The sequence below is a fragment of the Oryx dammah genome, unplaced genomic scaffold, assembly GCF_014754425.2.
Source record: "Oryx dammah isolate SB20612 unplaced genomic scaffold, SCBI_Odam_1.1 HiC_scaffold_8, whole genome shotgun sequence".
NCBI classification, from domain to species: Eukaryota; Metazoa; Chordata; class Mammalia; order Artiodactyla; family Bovidae; genus Oryx; species Oryx dammah.
The window spans coordinates 50,723,555-50,743,692 of NW_024070192.1; the positions used below are offsets into that span (position 1 = coordinate 50,723,555).

A 20,138-nucleotide genomic window follows, 5' to 3' on the forward strand; every position below is an offset into this window, starting at 1 on the left:
TCATCTCACTTTCAGTCTACATGTGTCTTTACATGTTTCCTGTAGACAGCATATATATGGGTCTTGTTTTTGTATCCATTCAGCCAGTCTGTCTTTTGGTTGGAGCATTTAATCCATTTACATTTAAAGTAATTATTGATACATATGTTCCTATTGCCATTTTAATTGTTTGGGGTTGATTTTGTAGATCTTTTTCCTTCTCTTATATTTCTTGACTATATAAACCCCTTTAACATTTGTTGTAAAGCTGGTTTGGTGGTAGTGAATTCTCTTAACTTTCACTTGTCTGAAAAGCTTTTTATTTCTCCATCAATTTTGAATGAGATCCTTGCTGGGTAGAGTAATCATGGTTGTAGAATTTTTCCCTTTCAGTACTTTAAACATATCCTGCCACTCCCTTCCTGCCTGCAGAGTTTATGCTGAAAGATCAGTTGTTAAATGTATGGGGTTTCCCTTGTATGTTACTTGTTGCTTTTCCCTTGCTGCTTTTAATATTCTTTCTTCGTATTTAGTCTTTGTCAGTTTGATAAGCAGATGACACCACCCTTATGGCAGAAAGCAAAGAAGAACTAAAGAGCCTCTTGAAGAAAGCGAAAGAGGAGAGTGAAAAAGTTGGCTTAAAACTCAACATTCGGAAAACTAAGAGCTTGGCATCTGGTCCCATCACTTCATGGCAAATAGATGGGGAAACCATGGAAACAGTGAGAGACTATTTTTGGGGGGAGCTCCAAAATCACTGCAGATGGTGACTGCAGCCATGAAATTAAAAGACACTTACTCCTTGGAAGAAAAGTTACGACCAACCTAGACAGCATATTAAAAAGCAGAGACATTATTTTGCCAACAAAGGTCCATCTAGTCAAAGCTATGGTTTTTCCAGTAGTCGTGTATGGATGTGAGAGTTGGACTATAAAGAAAGCTGCAGCTGAGCACCAAAGAATTGATGCTTTTGAACTGTGGTGTTGGAGAAGAGTCTTGAGAGTTCTTTGGACTGCACGGAGATCCAACCAGTCAATCCTAAAGGAAATCAGTCCTGAATATTCAATGGAAGGACTGATGCTGAAACTAAAACTCCAATACTTTGGCCACCTGATGCAAAGAACTGAATTATTTGAAAAGACCCTCATGCTGGGAAAGATGGAAGGGGGGAGGAGAAGGGGATGACAGAGGATGAGATGGTTGGATGGCATCACCAACACGATGGACATGAGTTTGAGTAGGCTCTGGGAGTTGGTGATGGACAGGGAAGCCTGGCATGCTGCAGTCCATGGGGACACAGAGTCAAACATGACTGAGCAACTGAACTGAATTGAACTGGCATGTTTCTCCTTGGGTTTATCCTGTATGGACTCTTTGTGCCTCTTGGACTTGACTATTTCCTTTTCTATGTTTGGGAAATTTTCAACTATAATCTTCAAATCATAGCCTTTCTTTTTCTCTTCTTCTTGGGACCCCTATAATTTGATGTTGGTGTGTTTGATATTGTCCCAAAGGTCTCTGAGACCATCCTCAGTTCTTTTCATTCTTTTTACTTTATTTTGCTCTTCAGAAGTTATTTTCATCATTTTATCTTCCAGCTCACTGAATCATTCTTCTGCTTCAGATATTCTGCTATTGATTCCTTCCAGAGTATTTTTAATTTCAGTCATTGTGTTGTTTGTATGTTTATTCTTTAATTCTTCTGCTGCTGCTGAATTCTTCTAGGTCTTTGTTAATTGATTTTTGCATTTTCTCCATTTTGTTTTCAAGGTTTTTTATCATCTTTACTATCATTATTCTGAATTCTCTTTTACAGGTAGTCTGCCTATTTCCTCTTCATTTATTTCAACTTCTGTGTTTCTAATTTGTTTTGTGTAGTATTTCTCTGCCTTTTCATTATTTTTTTTTTTTAACTTATTGTGTTTGAGGTCTCCTTTTCCCAGGCTTCAAGGTTGAATTCTTTCTTCCTCTTGGTTTCTGCCCTTCTAAGGTTGGTCCAGTGGTTTGTGTAAGCTTTGCATAGGGTGTGATTTGTGCTGAGGTTTTTTTTTTTTTTTTTTTTGCTTGTTTGTTTTTCCTCTGATGATCAAGGCTGAGTGGGTGGTAATCCTGTCTGCTGATGATTGGGTTTGTATTTTTGTTTTGTTTGTTGTTTACATAAGGTGTCCTGCACAGGGTGCTACTGATGGTTGGGTGATGCTGGGTCTTGTATTCAAGTGGTTTCCTTGGTGTGGGTTCTCACTATTTGTTACTCCCCAGGATTAGTTCTCTGGTAGTCTAGGGTCTTGGAGTCAGTGCTCCCACTTCAAAGTCTCAAGGCTTGATCTTGGTTTTAGCATTTTTGGCTCCTGATGGTTTTCCTCGGTCCCCTGGAAACACTCTCTGCAGCAGCAGCTGAAACACTTTTCCCAATCCGTGGCCCCTGCAGAGGACAGATGCACTCCCCATGGTCCGTGGGTCCCTGTCTCTGCTTGTTAATATGATGCCTAAGGTGGTCATAGCGTTCCTTCCAAGGAGCAAACTTCTTTTAATTTCATGGTTGCAGTTACCATCCACAGTGATTTTGGAGCCCAAGGGAAAAAAAAAATCTGTCACTGCTTCTACTTTTTCCTTTTTTATTTGCCATGAAGTGGACAGGATGCCATGATCTTAGTTTTTTGAATGTTGAGTTTTAAGCCAGCTTTTTCAATCTCACCCTCATCAAGAGGCTCTTTAGTTCCTCTTCCCTTTCTGCCATTAGAGTAGTATCATTTGCATTATCTGAGGTTGTTGATATTTCTCCTGGCAATCCTGATTCCATCTTTTCATTCATCTAGGACGGGACTTCACATGATGTACTCTGCACAGAGTTAAATAAACATGGCGACAATATACAGCCTTGTCATACTCCTTTCCCAAATTGAACCAGTCAGTTGTTCCATGTGAGGTTCTAATTGTTGCTTCTTGACCTGTGTACAGGTTTCTCAGGACATAGGTAAGGTGGTCTGGTTCTTACCTCTTTAAGAATTTTCCACAGTTTGTTGTGATCCACATAGTCAAAGGCTTTCACACAGTCAATGAAGCAGAAGTTTTTTCTGGAATTCCCTTGCTTTCTCTGTGATCCAACAAATATTGGCAATGTGATTTCTGGTTCCTTTACCTTTTCTAAACCCAGCTTGTAGTTCTCAGCTCACATACTGCTAAAATCTAGCTTGAAGTATTTTGAGCATTACCTTAACAGCATGCAAAATGAGCACAACTGTGCAGTAGTCTGAACATCCTTTAGCACCTTCCTTCTTTGGATTGTAATGAAAACTGACCTTTTCCAGTTCTGTTGTCACTTGCTCAGTTTTCCAAATATGCTGACATACTGAATGCAGCATTTTAACAGCTTTTGGGATTTGAAATAGCTCAGCTGGAATTCCATCACCTCCACTAGCTTTGTAGTAATGCTTCCTAGGGCCCACTTGACTTCACACTCTAGGATGTCTGACCCAAGGTGAGTGATCACACCATTGTGGTTATCCATGTCATTATGATCTTTTTTGTATAATTCTTGAGAGTTTTAATAAACACCTTAATTTATAATATCTAATTTGGATTAATATGAACTTAATTTCAATAGTATACAAAAACACTGCTCCTGTAATAACAGTTTCTTCCCCCCTCACACTGTTATTACTTTAATTTAAATTTTATCTTTAAACATTACACCTGTGCAGAAAAGTGAGTACAGCAGGCCAAGTTGCTTATCTCTAAAAATGTCTGCATATAAAAGCAGCCCTTGGTTGGCTTTTAGATTTCAGGAAGGTTCCAATCACAAACTGATAAGAAAGTCTCACTGTGTCTAAAATGTCTGTGCAAAAATAAGGTTAATGCCAAACATGTGCTTTTCTTCTGAGAGTCTAGACTTTGGCAGAGACTGCCTATATGACCAGTCCAAATAAAAACACTGGGTGCTGAGTCTTTAACAAGCTCTTCTGGTTGGCAATTATTTCACACAGGTTACCACAATTCATTGCTGGGAATCTAAGAGTGCCCTGTATGACTCCATTGAGAGAAGACACTTGGAAGATTGTGCCTGACTTCCCCTGGAGCTTTGCCTGTGTGCCTTCTCTTTGCTGTTTTTGCTTTGTATCCTTTCACTGCAATAACTCTTAGGTGTGTATTCAGCTGTTTGCTAAATCTATCACTGCTCCTGGTGAATAACTAAATCTAAGTATGGTTTTTGGGACCCCCCAAGACCCATGCTTATTACCACAGACATAAAATTACTGCTTTATGCAGTTACTTTCAAAAATCAAATAGGAGAAAAAGAGCTACCAAAATATACTTATATTGTTTTTTATATTTACCTATGAAATTATAGATCCTCCTAATTTCTTCATGTGGATATAAGTTACTGATTAGTGTCCTTTCATTTAGCAAGAAAGAGACTCCTTTTAGTGCTTCTTGTATAATTAAAATTTCCAAAGATTAATTCTCTTGGTTTTTCTTTGGAAATGTTCTCAGTTCAGTTCACTCAGTCGTGTCCAACTCTTTGCGACCCCATGAACTGCAGCACACCAGGCCTCCCTGTCCATCACCAACTCCCGGAGTTCACCCAAACCCATGTCCATCGAGTCGGTGATGCCATCAAACCATCTCATCCTCTGTCATCCCCTTCTCCTCCTGCCCTCAATCTTTCCCAGCATCAGGGTCTTTTCAAATGAGTCAGCTCTTCACATCAGGTGGCCAAAGTATTGGAGTTTCAGCTTCAACATCAGTCCTACCAATGAACACCCAGGACTGATCTCCTTTAGGATGGACTGGTTGGATCTCTTTGCAGTCCAAGGGACTCTGAAGAGTTTTCTCCAACACCACAGTTCAAAAGCATCAATTCTTCGGCGCTCAGCTTTCCTTACAGTCTAACTCTCACATCTATACATGACCACTGGAAAAACCATAGCCTTGACTAGACGGACCTCTGTTGACAAAGTAATGTCTCTGCTTTTTAATATACTTTCTAGGTTTGTCATAACTTTTCTTCCAAGAAGTAAGCATTCTACTTCCTCTTTAATCTTTGAAGTATAATTTTGCCAGATACAGATTCCACTGATGGTCTTTTTCTTTCAGCACTTTAAATATTTCAATTTGCTGCCTCCTTTCCATAGTGTTCAGTAAAAGATCTGCTAATCAAAGAGATCCTGTATATCGCTTTTCTCTTGCTGTTTTCTAGATTTTCTTTTTGTCTTCTGATAGTTTGATCACAACATTCTGAAGTATGGATCTCTTTGAGTTCAAACCACTTGGAGTTTTCTGCTTTTCTGAGATGTGGAGATCGATGTTTTTCACCAAATTTGCGAAGTTTCCAGCCATTATTTCTTCACACACAAAAAAATCTTTATGTTCCCTTCTCTCTCTTTTCTCCCCCTAAGACTCTTTTTATGTGTATGTTGGTATGCTTTATGTGTTGTACAGGTTTCTGAGGTTATCTTAATTATTCTTCATTCTTCTTCTATCTGTTCCTCATACTAGAAATCAATTCTTTCTTCTCTCTGCTCAAAACTGCTGGTGAGCCCCTCTAATAAACTTTTCATTTCACTTATTGTACATTTCAACTCCAGAATTTCCATTAGGTTCTTTTTTTTTTTTAATTCTAATTATTGATATTCTTCACTTGGTGAAACATCATTCCCATAGTTTCTTATAGTTCTTTAGACATAATTTTCTTAGTTCTTTGATCATATTTAAAATGGCTTTATATACCAACTTCAACCTCTTCAACTCCCTTAGAGATAATTCTTATTGACTGCTTTCAAATCTTCAAAACAACTTTTGTCACCCTGGATATTGTCTACATTGGAACATGTTCTTTAGGTTATGTTTATTCTGTTGTTGGGTGGAGTACTCTATAATGTCAATCTGATCTAGCTGCTTAACAACATTGTTTAAATCTTTTATCTCCTTACTGGTTTTCTGTTTCCTACTGCTAGCTATTGGGTTGGCCAAAAAGTTCATTTAGGTTTTTCCATCACATCTTATGAAATTTTTGACCAACCCAGTATTATTGAAAGAGGAATTTTAAAGTCTCCAACTTTACTTGTGGATTTGTCTATTTCTCTATTCAGATGTCAGCTTCTGTGTCATTTATTTTGAGGTTCTATTTTTAGGTGAATACACAATTAGGATTGCTATGTCTTTTTTTTTTTAATTTTATTTTTACGTTATTTTACTTTACAATACTGTATTGGTTGATGTGACCCTTTTACCATTATGTAATTTTCCTTTTAGCACCCCTGTAATTTTCTTTGTTCTGAATTCTACTTTGTCCTGATATTAATATAGTTATTCCAACCAGTTCACTGGGGAAGAAGATCAGAATTCAAATTATCAATCTGTCTTGTATGATTTACTTTTCATAGTACTCAAATAGCAGCTCTACGTATTTTATCCAGGTTTTTAAAACAGTATAGAATGCACTTATTCTATCTTATCTAGAACTGAAACCTCCAGACATTGTAAAAAGTTAATTTTAGCTTATAAATTTTAATTCTTAATGAAATACACAAGCACAGTTTAAAAGTCAAACAGTTTTATAATATTATAATAGTTTTAATAAAAGCAGAATTCTCTTTTGCCTACTCATACCACATCTTCAGTTCCCAATCTCAGAAACAATTAATTTAAAATACCTTAGATAGTTCTTGTGGTCATTTGTCTTGGATTTTAACCACTACAAATTATGTACGGATTCTTCCTATAGAAGATGCTTATTTCATATTACTGATAACTTCACTCCTCTCCAATCTCCTAGTACAGTTTATCACAATTCTTTTGTAAATCAATATTCAGTGGCTTATCATGTATAGATGAAATTACATGATGGACTATGATTACATTCCCTTTCTCGTATGTTTTTGTCTACCTTGGAGTTACTAACTCTCTTTCTCCCTGTTCTTGCTTAATTTTCTGTTTTCTATCATTAATTAATTCCCACTTTGTGACAGCTGTGAATTGTTTTCAATATGGGTAAACCTTCCATCCTCAAAAACCAATCTAGACTAACTACTATGAGACTACAGCACAGATTCATCCCAGAACCTTCTTTCTTGTTTTGGGAATTCCACTTTTCTGGGTTGGAACTCCAGTTTCCCACATCCTTGGTATTCCTCTTTCTGAATTTTCTCTTCTTTGATAAAGCATATCTTTCAGTAGAATACCGAGAAACTCTGCATTTGAAGCAAACGTTTCAGGTCCTTTAACACTGAAGGCTTTATTTTGTCTTACAGTTTATTGATCATTTGGGGGTTGCAAATCAAAATTTTCCCTCAGATAGTTGAAGATAATTTTCAACAGTCTTCTGGCTTCTGGTGTTGCTTTTAAGAAGTCTATTTCAATTTAGACTCCATATATTTTGCATGAGAGTTGTCTGTTTCTTTCTGGATGGTTTTAGGACCTTTTCTTTACCTTAGGTACTTTGAAACTGCATAGTGAGGTGCTTTGTAGCTCTTCCCTTTTACCGGTGCTTGAGTGTGTCTTTTCATCAGGAAACTACGTTCTTCAATTCTAAGCACTTTTCTTGAATTATTTTTTGACATATTTTTTTATTTTCTCCCAGTCTCTTCATATGGAGCTCTTATTTATCAGAAGTTGGTTCTTGCATACTGCTCCTCTAATTTTCTAGCTCTTCTTTCCTATTTCTCTTTGATTTTTGGATGTGGGAAATTTTAATTTTTCCCTCCTAAATCCAATTCTACATTTAAAATCTGTTGCTACCATATTAATGTCTAGGAGCTTTTTCTTATTTTCCATTCTTGTTTTACAGAGGCACTATCTTACCACCCTATGGATATTACCAACAGAAATTTATAAAGTTTTCTTCTGTCCCAGGGTTGGCAAAATACAGTCCACAGAGGAAATCTGGCCCACATCATGTTTTTGTATAGCCTACAATCTAGGAATGGCATTTACATTTTAAAGGTTAAATAAAAAACAAAAAAGAATATGGATGCAGACTGTGTATAGCCTGAAAAACATAAAACACTCTTGTCTGGCCTGTTACAGTTTGCCAACCCCTGTTCTATTACACTGTTTCTGTTTTCTACAAGTTCTTCCACCTACAAGGAATTCCACCTTATGATACTCTCTTGTGATATTTTAAAGTAATCCATAGGTTCCAAGGCATCAGACCAACATAAGACAGGGTTGTCCACCTGTCTTAGAAAGAACGCTGCACTTTCCTGCCTTGAAGATATGATTGTCAGCTGAGGGAAAAAAAGAGAATAGCGTTCTCACATTCAGTAGGTAGACTTTTCTTACCCCCTATCTTTTATCCCTTCTTAGCTGTACCCATAGTTAAAGAACATAAACTCTAGTTCATTATATCCAGAGAGTAAACCTGGAAGGAGCAGGCTGTCTAACTACTTCTTATACTAACATGTAACCAATTCTAGAGTAGCTCCAAGTCCCAAGTTTTTCTGTGCTTGAATCTGGAAGATCTTATTAGCTTTCATGACTGAAGATTTAAATTTCAGCTTTCTCTTGCCTGTTAAGTCATTCAGTCATTCATCTGTTTTTCTGTGTTCAAAATTTATTGACAGTTCATCTCTTATTATCTCTTCTCCCACTCTTTTCATGTCTATAGATTTGACATTTTTATTCCTATACCATCATGGGATTTTGAGAGGGGGTGAAAATTAATATAAATGTTTGATTTCTCCATAGGGACTTAAAAAATCTAAATTTTATATGCTACTCTTTTGTGATATTTTAAAGTAATCCATAGGTTCCGAGGCATCAGACCAACCACAAAATTGGAAGGGCAGGATAGGAAGATGGATACTGTCAATTGTTATATAATAACACCGTTTTATAAAAGTGTTGAAAATCAATGTAAAGTCAGGGTGCCATTCTATCATGGTCCCACTTTGGTTTATATTTAAAGTGTTCTATAACAGAAAGGCATCAAGTTAACAAAATAGTTCAGAGAAAAAGGTTTCACCTTTTCTTTTTCCCATTGTTTTCATACTGCCTTGCTCAAATGAATTATGCCCACTTGAGACAAAGATTATACTTCAGTAAAGCAGAACCATTAGGAAACTTATAGTGCAGTTGTAACCTGGTCACAAAACCATCTGGTACATTCCTGAAAGCTGTTATTACATTTCATGGGCTTATATTACTTCAAATACGCTAAGAGTCCCATGTGGGCTTAAAAAAAAGATAACATTTTTTAAACTCAATTTGTTTCTGCTTACTTTAGTCCTTCTAGACATATCTCTTATAAGAACAGTGCCTTAGTATAAGCACCTTTTATGTCAATCAATACACATTACAAATTTTACCATATGATGTAAAACATTCACTTGATTTTTTAGTGGATGTTTCTTTGTAATAAGTTGCTACTTGTTGATTCCATTTCACTAAAAATCAGTAAAATAACAGTTAAGCTGTCACTTTTTAATTAATGAAATAATGAACCTATAGTATTATATATCAATATTATAAACACATGCTTTTCTGAAATTCTTGAAAAGTATGTTTCAAAGCTCTAGAAACTCTCTGCTCCATATGGTATAGCTGGAAAAGCACTGAACATGGCATTTTTCACTAATTCAACAAGTACATACATTGCATCTATGCCCCAAGATGAGACAAAGTTGCTAAGAATGTAAAAATGTCTAATACATGTTTAGGGAAGGAGACAGATATATAAACAGGCTATTCCAATATAATGAGATATATGTTATAACAGAGATGAGTATAAAATGCTATGGGTTTCCTACAGAGTAAATAACTCTAGTTGGAGAAATTTTTAAAAGTCTTCATGTAGGACATGACCTCTTCAACTAGGTTTTAACTGGTAAATTTACCAGATGAATTGTATGTAACTTGAATGTGACGGCAAAGACTAATGAAAGGATATGGAATGTTTAATAGTTTAATAGTGAGATGTTTATATTTAATAGTGAGAATTTTAGTGGATACAGGCAGGGCATAAGGATGAAAAAGCAAGTCTTAAGGTTTTAAATGTAGGTGGGTTTAAGACGTGAAAGTGCATTTAGCAGCTATGTGACATTAAGCAAGTAATTTCATCTTCACAACCTGCTTAATATAGGTAGAAAAAGTTTATATGACAAAATAAGATACAAATATACTTTTGCTTCAAATGGTTTCTGAAAATTCAAGGTTTTGCTCATACTGAGAGAAAAAATAATCAACTGAGGAAAAAATATTTATTTTCTTGAAATTCAACAGAGTAACTAAAAGACAAGAATTTTAAAAACAAATATTCAGGCTCCCCTAAAAACTATTTGTTGAATATTAAAATTCTAATACAACAAACAGGTCAACCAACAGAGAGAGACAAAGTAAGTAGATGGAATGCTTCAAGGACAATTTCCAGTGCAACTTGATGCCAAGTACAAGTGGGATTTCTAGGAAGAGAAGGGCAGCAATTTAACCATATCAGTAGGTTAAACATAGAACTGAATGATTCAGTTTGAACAGAAACAACTACAGAACATCATTCTGAAATGATGGGGAGGGGAGTAGGTGATGTGTTTTAGGACTTACTTTAGCTGTTGGAGTCCTATGTCATCAGCATATGTAAAATCTGAACAGAAATGTACTCTGGTCTGCTCAGGTATAAATAAGCTAATGTGAATAAACAAGACACAAGAAAAATATAATTTCTAGATTGGTTAGGGTAGGCAATGGTTAGTGCAGGTCTTCTGGCTGAACTGAAAATGTGTCAAACGGCCATGCTTTCATGATTTTGCCCTTAACCTGTGTTCTTCTATTTGAATTTTCTGAATTTTATTTGTATAGCTTCACAGGAAAAAACTATTATATGCGTAAACTAATTACAATTTCAGAAATAGAAAATGATAAAATGTTAAATTACATTATAAATAATCTAATAATTTTAGTGTTCATAAATTTAAAGTGTTGATGTCTTGTAGGACAGGAGTCCCCAACCCTTTTGGCATCAGGGACAAGTTTCATGGAAGATAATTTTTCCACAGATGGCAGCTGGGGGGTGAGGTTGGGGGGAAGATGGTTAGGAGGGGTTTCCAGTTTAACTGGCTGCTCATCTCCTGCTGTGTAGCCCAGTTCCTAACAGGCCACAGATGAGAATGAGTTGGGGAACTCCGCTGTAGGACCTCACATGAAATTATGATAGAAAATGGTGTTTTAAAAACTAGTTCCACAAAGCACAAATCTTAACGGACCACAATCTCTGGAAAAAGGAGTATTATAATTAAATTTTACTGTCAGGGAGCTGTATTCTCTAGTACCATGAACACAGTTTGTTTTCAATCGTTCTTAGTTTGCTTTTTACCCATAAAATCATCATTTGGGTTCTGATGTTCACAAGGTAAAAATTTATTGTTTGGTGGTGAAATTCTATAAACATCTACTGAGCACTTCTGTTGTATACTCACTGACCAATCATAAATCTTTGAACTTAAGCAAATATTGAGTTTCATTTATTTCACTGACTCTTTCAACTTTCACTTCTGATATCTATCACTGAGAATATACCAGTACTGAGTGTTCCAGTAAAATAAAATTCCATCAAATTTATTTATAAGGAATAAAGCAGCAAGACTAGCTGTACACATAGTCCTGATTGGAGATAATATTGCAGTAGTGTTACATTAAATTTCACTCCACTTACCTACCAAGGGCCTGGTTTAAGGCCCTGTATGCTTGAATTTCATACCATTGACGACCTGGTAAAAGACCTCTTAATTTTGAATGCTGATCATTATACTGTTTCTTCAGTTCAACCTATAATTTTAAAATATAAAGAATACAGTAGATGATTAAAGCTCATTTAAAAATCATATTAACTTCTAACATTTTGAATATCATTTAATTAGGGTAGAAAGATTTATTTTTCATACTAAACTTTTTTTTTTTTGGTCATTTAAAACGTTTCTGTTCACCTTAACACTACCTAAATTCATACATGAACATAATTAATCAGCTCTGTGATAATATCAATCAGTTTTAGACATAATTTATGTACGACAAAATTCTCAAACTTTTAATGTACATGTAGATAAATTTTAATAAATGTAACCACCATCACAATCATAATTTAAAATATTTTCACTTCCTAAAAATTTTTTTCTATCCTTCTTCAGGCAATTTCCTTTATTGCTGACCTGGTCAACCAATGATCTGTTTTCTGTTTTGCTTTGTGTAGAATTCTATGTAAATGTTATTACACTGTATGCAACCATTTGTGTCTTTTTTTCATCTAGCAGAATGAGTTTGGAATTCATTCATGTTGAAACATACATCAGTAGTTCATTATTTCATGTTTATCCAGCTTGATAATCTCTGCTTTTTAATTGGGATGTTTAGACTATTTATATTCAATGTAATTACTGTCATGCTCAGTTTTCAACAAGAAAATGCGTGCTAAACTGCTTCAGGCATGTCTGACTCTTTGTGACCCTACAGACTTCAGCCTGCCAGGCTTCTCTGTCCATGGGATTCTCCAGGAAAGAATCCTGAAATGGGTTGCCATTTCCTCTTCCAGGGGATCTTCCCAATACAGGGATCGAACCTGAGTCTCTTACATCTCCTTCATTGGCAGGCAAATTCTTTATTGCTACCGCCACCTGGGAAGCCCCAATTACTGTTACAATTTGGTTTAAATCTACAGTACAGAAAACACATTTTTCTCAAGTACACACTGAACATTCTCCAAGATAGACTCTATGATGGGCCACAAAATAAGTCTTAAGAAATTTAAGACTGAAATTACATCAAGTATCTTTTCCAACTATAATGGTAAGAAATTAGAAATTAGTAACATTCAGTTCAGTTCAGTTTAGTCGCTCAGTCGTGTCCAACTCTTTGCAACCCCATGAATCACAGCACACCAGGCCTCCCTGTCCATCACCAACTCCCAGAGTTCACTCAGACTCACGGAAAACTGAAATATTCACAAATATGTGGAAATTAAAGAATATATACCTGAACAATCAATGGGTCAAAGAAATCAAAAGAAAAATCAAACAGTATCTTGACACAAACAAAAATGGAAACACAAGAAACCAAACTATGGGATGTAGCAAAAGCAGTTCTAAGAAAGAAGTCTATAGCAAAGAAAAAAAAAAAGCCTACATTAAGAAAAAATAAAGATTTCAAATAAACAACAGAACTTTACATCTTAAGAAATGAGAGAAGAACAAGCTAATCTCAGCAGGAGGGAAACTACTAAGACAAGAGCAAAAATAAATGAAACAGACCAGAAAAAACAACAGAAAAAAAAATCAATAAAACTAAGAGTTGTTTTTAAAGATAAATAAAACTGATAAACTTTTGCTAAATAATTAAGCAAAAAGAAAAAAAAGGAGTCAAGCAATGTTACAAATGAAAGCAAAGATTACAACTGATACTACAGAAATACAAAGAACTATAATAAGAGACTACTATAAATAACTATTTGCTAAAAAGTGGACAACCTAGAAGAAACGGATAAATTCCTAGAAACTATCAACCTAACAAGACTAAATCATAAAGACACAGAAAATCTGAACAGACCTATAAAAAAGGTCATTAAAGCAGTAGTCAAAAACCTCTCAAACAAAGAAAGGCTCAGGACCAGAGAACTTCATTGGTGAAACTGAAATTCTACTAAGCATCGACATCATTCTACTAAGAACTGACACCAATTCTTCTCAAATGATTCAGTAAATATTGAAGAGAGGGGAATATTTCCAACCTTACTTTAAGAGATCCCCATTTCTCTCATACCAAAGCATGTAGGGACACTATAAAAAAGAGAAAATTATAGGCCAGTATTTTGAGTGGCAAAAAAACTCTCAACAGAACAGTAAAAGGATCATACATCATGATCAAGTGGGAATTTATCCCTGAAATACAAATTGGTTCAACATACACAAATCAATAAATGTGACACACCACTACCACAAAATGAAGGATAAAAATATTATCTCAATAGATGCAGTAAAAGCATTTGACAAAATTAAACATCCTTTCAGATAAAGCTTTCAAAAATGAAGCACAGCAAAATGTAAACTCAATATAACAAAGGCCATAGAGACAAGCCCATAGATAACATCATACTTAAAAGTGAAGAGCTAAATGTTTTTCAAGTCAGGAATGAGAGGTGCCCTCTCTTACCACTTCTGTTTAACAAAGTACTAAGTCTTAGCCAGAGCAGTTAGGCAAGAAAAGGTAATAAAAGGCATCCAAATCAGAGAGGAAGAAGTAAAACTGTTTGTTTGCAGATGACATGCTCTTATATGTAGAAAATCCTAAAGATCTACCAAAATACTCTTAGAACCAATAAATGAATTCGTAAGGTTGCAAGATACAACAATCAACATACAAAAATCAAAATAAACATACTAAATAGTGTTTCTATACACTAACAACAAACCATCCAAAAAAGAAAAAGAAATGAGGAAAACAACCCCATTTACGATAGCAACAAAAAGAATAACATTCTTTGGAATAAATTTAGCCAAGGAGGTGAAAAACCTTTACACTAAAAACTATAAAACACTGATGAAATAAACTGAAGAAATACAAAGAAATGGAAAGATTGTGTTTATGGATAGGAATAATTAGTATTGTTAAAATGTCCTTATTACCCAAAGTGATCTACAGGTTTAATAAAATCTCCATCAAAATCAAAGTGTCATTTTTTACAGAAATAGAAAAACAATTCTAAAATTTGTATGGAACCACAAAAGACCCTCAATAGGCAGAACAATATTAAGAAGAACAAAGCTGAAGGCAACACATTTCCTAATTTCAAACTTTGGTAATCAAAAGTTTGGTTTACATCAATTTATAAATTTTATTTATATTAAAAACTTTAGTAATAAAAACAATATGGTACAGGCATAAAATCACTCAAGCCAACAGAAGAAAAAGTTTATAAATAAATCCACACATATATGGTTAATTAATCTTAGACAAGGGCAACAAGAACAGACAATGGAGAAAGGATAGTCTCTTTAGGAATGGTGGTGGGAAAACTGGATATCCACATGCCAAAGAATGAAACTGGATCCTTATCTTATACCATATATAAAAATCAATTCAAAATGAATTAAAGACTTAAATGTATGATCTGTGACCATAACACTCCCAGAAGAAAAGAGGAAAAAGCTCCTTAGTCTCAGCAATGATTTTTTGGATATGACACCAAAAGCACAAGCAACAAAGGCAAATAAAACAAGTGGGACTACATTAAACTAAAATGCTCATATATAAGCACTGTACACAAGAAACAACTGACAAAATGAAAAGACAACCTACGGAACAGGAGAACCATACATCTGATAAGAGGTTTATATCCAAAATATAAAAGGAACTCATGCAACCAACAACCAAAAAAAAGTAAAAAGCAAAATAAAACCTGATTTAAAAATGAGCAGAAGTCCCAAATAGGCATTTTTTCAAAGAAGACTCACAAATGGCCAATAAGTATATGAAAAGGTGTTTAACATCACTAATCATTACCAAAATGACAAAAGATGACAAGTGTGAGCAAGGGTATGGAGTAAAAGGAACACTTATACACTGCTGGTGGGAACATAAATTGGTATAGCCATTATGAAAAATGGTATGGATATTCCCCCAAAGAATTAAAAATAGAACTACCATATAATCCAGCAATCCACTACTGGGTATATATCTAAAAGAAATAAAACCACTGTCTTGAAGAGATGTGTGCAATCTTACGTTCACTGCAACGTTTTTCACATATGCAAGATATGGAAACAACCCAGGCGTCATTGACGAATGACTGCATGGATAAAGAAAGTGTAAACTATACACACACACGTGTACATACAATGGAATATTATTCAGCCATAAAAAGGAAAGCTTGTCATTTGTAACAACATGGCTGGACCTGGAGGATGTTATACTAGTGAAATAAGCCAGACAGAGAGAAACACAGCCATGACCTCACTTACACATGGCATCTAAAAATGCTAAACATATTGAACTCAGAAGTATGTGGTTAGGTAGTAGGTAAGGGGTAGAGGAAATTGGGAGATACTAGGTAAAAGAGTATAAATTACCAGTTACTCTCAGTTATAAGATGAATAAGTTCTGGGATCTGAATGTACCGCATGGTGACTATACTCAATAGTAATGTATTGTACACTTGAAATATTCTAAGGCCTTAAGTGTTCTCACCACACACTGAAAAAATAGTAACTATGTGAGGCAATGTTTATGTTAATTACCCTGATTATAGTAATTTTACACTATAAATTAAGTCACCACATTTTACACCTTAAATATATGCAATTTTTATTTGTCAATTATATCTCAAAGAAACTGGGGAAAAAAGAGGTCCATACAGTGCTGTGCCAAACTTTCTGCTGGCTTTGATCCTGGTTTTGAAAAGATGGATCTCTTATTTCTTCGGTAAAAGTCTTCCCTGGCCTCAAAACAGACCAGAAATAACAATGAAAGTCAAATGAAAAACTGTTCTGTTACCTAATACACAATGAGCTCATACACAATCAATAACAAAATTTCACTACTAAAAGTGAATAATCTGTGAGAAAGCAAGTCATCAAAGATGAATGATAAATGGCTAACTAGTAATGATAAATGGTAACTGACATGAAAAGATGTTCAACCTTATTAATAAACCAAGAAATGCAAATTTAACATTTCCATTGTTTTCATTTGTAGAATAATGAAAAACATTTACCAAATGTGTTTACATTTTCCAATAACTATAGATAAATATTAGTGTGTACATGGATATTCATTACATTTTTGTATTGAAGAAACTTAAGAAACAATCAAAATGGACATCAAGTGGATCAATGAAATATATTACATTTATTCTGAGATAAATATTGGTTTATTATACAAAAAGAAATAGATCTGTATGTGCTGACATGGAAATTTAGCCAAGATATATATTTTAAATAAAAAATAAAGTGAAACACACACGACACATACATACAAATGGCCAGGTATCCCGTTAGGAATAAGGACCACAATTTAGAGCAATGCCAGTTTTAAACTACCCACAAAAAGATTTAAACCAAACCCTAACAAGAACCTGGAGAAGGAAATGGCAACCCACTCCAGTACTCTTGCCTGGAGAATTCCATGGACAGAGGAGCCTGGTGGGCTACTGTCCATGGGGTCGCACAGAGTCAGACATGACTGAAGCGACTTAGCAGCAGGAGCAGCTAACAAGAACCACAGGGAAACAATTTAAAGACTGTACTTTGAGCTTTTCCCACATCTCCCCAAATATATTGTCAAATCGTGTCTATATAAGTTCAAAATGATCAGTTACTAACTGATCTGCCTAAAAAATAAAAATCAATGTTCTCCAGAGAATGATAACAGAATCCAGAATCTCTATTACGTACCATTTACAATGTCCACTCTACAACAGGAATTACTAGAAAGATATCAGTAATCAAGGAAAAAAGCAAGCAGTCAATAGAAACCAATTGAAAAAGAGCTCAGCTGTTGGCATTAGCAAAGACTTTAGCTGTTATAAATATATTTAAATAACCTAAAAACATATGGTTTAATGACTGGACTTCAGAGAATCTCAGCAGAAAAGTGGAAATATAAAAAAGATCCAAATAGAAATAAAAAAAAATAGAATAGCTGAAAAAAATTCACTGAATGGGTTTAACAACATAAAGGAGAAGGCAGAAAAATTACTCAGTAAATATTAAGACAGATCAATAGAAATAATGAAACATCAATTAGAGTAAAATAACTTTATACACACCGAAGACACTGGTTAGTATAAAAAAATCAAAGCATATAAAAGCAGTTGATGATAATCTAAACAAATTTAAAAATCAAGGTTGAAACTACTAATGCATTTGATACAATATTTACTGCCTCAAAGGCTCCATTATTAAAGGATATCAAGAATTTCTCACTTTTCTGAGTGACTGCATCTACATTCATTTTCTATCTAGACAGTAATACAGAGACTGTGTTAAATTCAACTTCTGCATCTTTTCTGGACTATCTAGTCCCTGAAGTTGATATTATAACCATATAATTTTTCAAAGAGACTCAATTAATTACAGGGCATAAAACTACATTCCTAGTAGTAGAAGTTCCATACCAAAGGGTACCACATACCCAGTCTTCATCTGGTCTTCATAAGAATCTTTAAAATGATATCATTTCAAAAGAGATGAACATATACACGATCAGAACATATGGTATACACAAGTCAGACTGACCTATTCAAATATATGTTAATGAACTTTTTCCTGTAAAAAGTAAAATGCAAGTTATTTTTTAAAATTGAAATATAGCTAATTTGGGGGGCTTCCGTGGTGGCTCAGACGATAAAGAATCTGCCTGCAATGCAGGAGACCTGGGTTCGATCCATGGGGTGGGAAGATCCCCTGGAGAAGGGAACAATATTGTGGCCTGGAAAATTTCTTTGACAGAGGAGCCTGGCAGGCTACAGCCCATAGGGTCGCAAAGTTGGACACGACTAAGCTACTTTCAGTTTCACTTTTCGTAGTTAATTTACAATGTTGTATTATAAAATGCAAGTTCTAAGTGAAAGGAAATAATATATTATGATTTTACATTTTTCATACACTGAATGAAAAAGGGGAGTTATGCTTTAAGTTGCTTTCAAGAATGCTGTAGAAACATTAAAACTATGCATCTAAAGTATAAAAATTGATATAATGAGAAGAAGAAATTTTTGGTAACAAAAAACCCCCACTAAATTCTGTTCAATATGTATAATTTTGGCTGTGTGCAAGGTATCTGTGATAGGCAGTAAGAATACAAAGGTAAGTGAAAAGTATTTTCTGGCTAGCAAGAGCTTACAAGAATAGAAACGAATGAGTACAAAGGGGCATCAGGTAAATACAAATGTAACTCTGATTACAGTGTACAGAAGTTAAGAAACAAAATCATGCCATGTATTTGGTATAAGGGTAATGAGGGCCTTACTAGGAAAGGCGAAGAAGGGAAAGGAGGCCCAGTTCATAACACACAGAACTTAAGTAACAAAGAAGATATGGGGACAGGGCTCATTAGAGAGGGAAAAGTCAAAAATGACTCAACAGTTGCCAGTCATTGACAGAATCCAGTAACCCACCGAGAGAAGACAAAAAGTACGTTTAAGGAAGAAGATAAACTTGGCTTAAGTCATGTTAAATAATTTCTAAACCAAGAACAGAAATTGATAATGAGTTAGCTAATTAAAGTCAAAATTGGAAAAGTGGGGAATCAAAGATCTTACTAATAAATGATAACAATATCTATCAAACTGCTATGTTCCATGCACAGTACAGTACTTAATATGCATCATATCTCACTTAATTCCTACAACAATCTTTAAAGATTTTTGAGATTTTTACTGTTACCCCATGACCAACCTAGACAGCGTATTAAAAAGCAGAGACATTACTTTGTCAACAAACGTCCGTCTAGTCAAGGCTATGGTTTTTCCAGTGGTCATGTAGGGATGTGAGAGTTGGACTATAAAGAAAGCTGAGCACTGAAGAATTGATGCTTTTGAACTGTGGTGTTGGAGAAGACTCTTGAGAGTCCCTTGGATTGCAAGGAGATCCAACCAGTCCATCCTAAAGGAGATCAGTCCTGGGTGTTCATTGGAAGGATGGATGCTGAAGCTGAAACTCCAATACTTTGGCCACCTGATGTGAAGAGCTGACTCATTTGAAAAGATCCTGATGCTGGGAAAGATTGAGAGCAGGAGGAGAAGGGGACAACAGAGGATGAAATGGTTGGATGGCATCACCAACTTGATGGACATGGGTTTGGATGGACTCTGGGAGTTGATGATGGACAGGCCTGGCAAGCTGCGGTTCATGGGGTCGCGAAGAGTCTGACACGAATAAGTGACTGAACTGAACTGAGTTATAAGTTATTTGAGGCAATACAGCAAAAGCGTGCATGTATGCTCAATCATGTCTGACTCTTTGTGACCCCATGGCCTATAGCCCACCAGGTTCCTCTATATGTGGAATTTTCCAGGCAAGAATACTGGAGTGGATTGCCATTTCTTACTCCAGGGGATCGAACCCACATCTCTTACATTTATTTGCATTGGCAGGTGGCTTCTTTACCATTAGCGCCACCTGGGAAGCCCAATATAGCACACATTAGGTTAAATAAACAAAATTCTATCTCCTCAGTCTTTT

General features: G+C 35.2%; 1 protein-coding gene across 1 annotated transcript in view; it reads right to left on the reverse strand.

Annotated features, from left to right (window-relative positions):
- The window catches only part of BRIP1 (BRCA1 interacting helicase 1), a 188,195-nt gene that overhangs the window by 13,949 nt on the left and 154,108 nt on the right, over window positions 1-20,138 (reverse strand). The window contains 1 exon segment of the mRNA XM_040244471.1: window positions 11,624-11,736. Within this exon segment, the coding sequence (XP_040100405.1) occupies window positions 11,624-11,736 (113 nt within the window).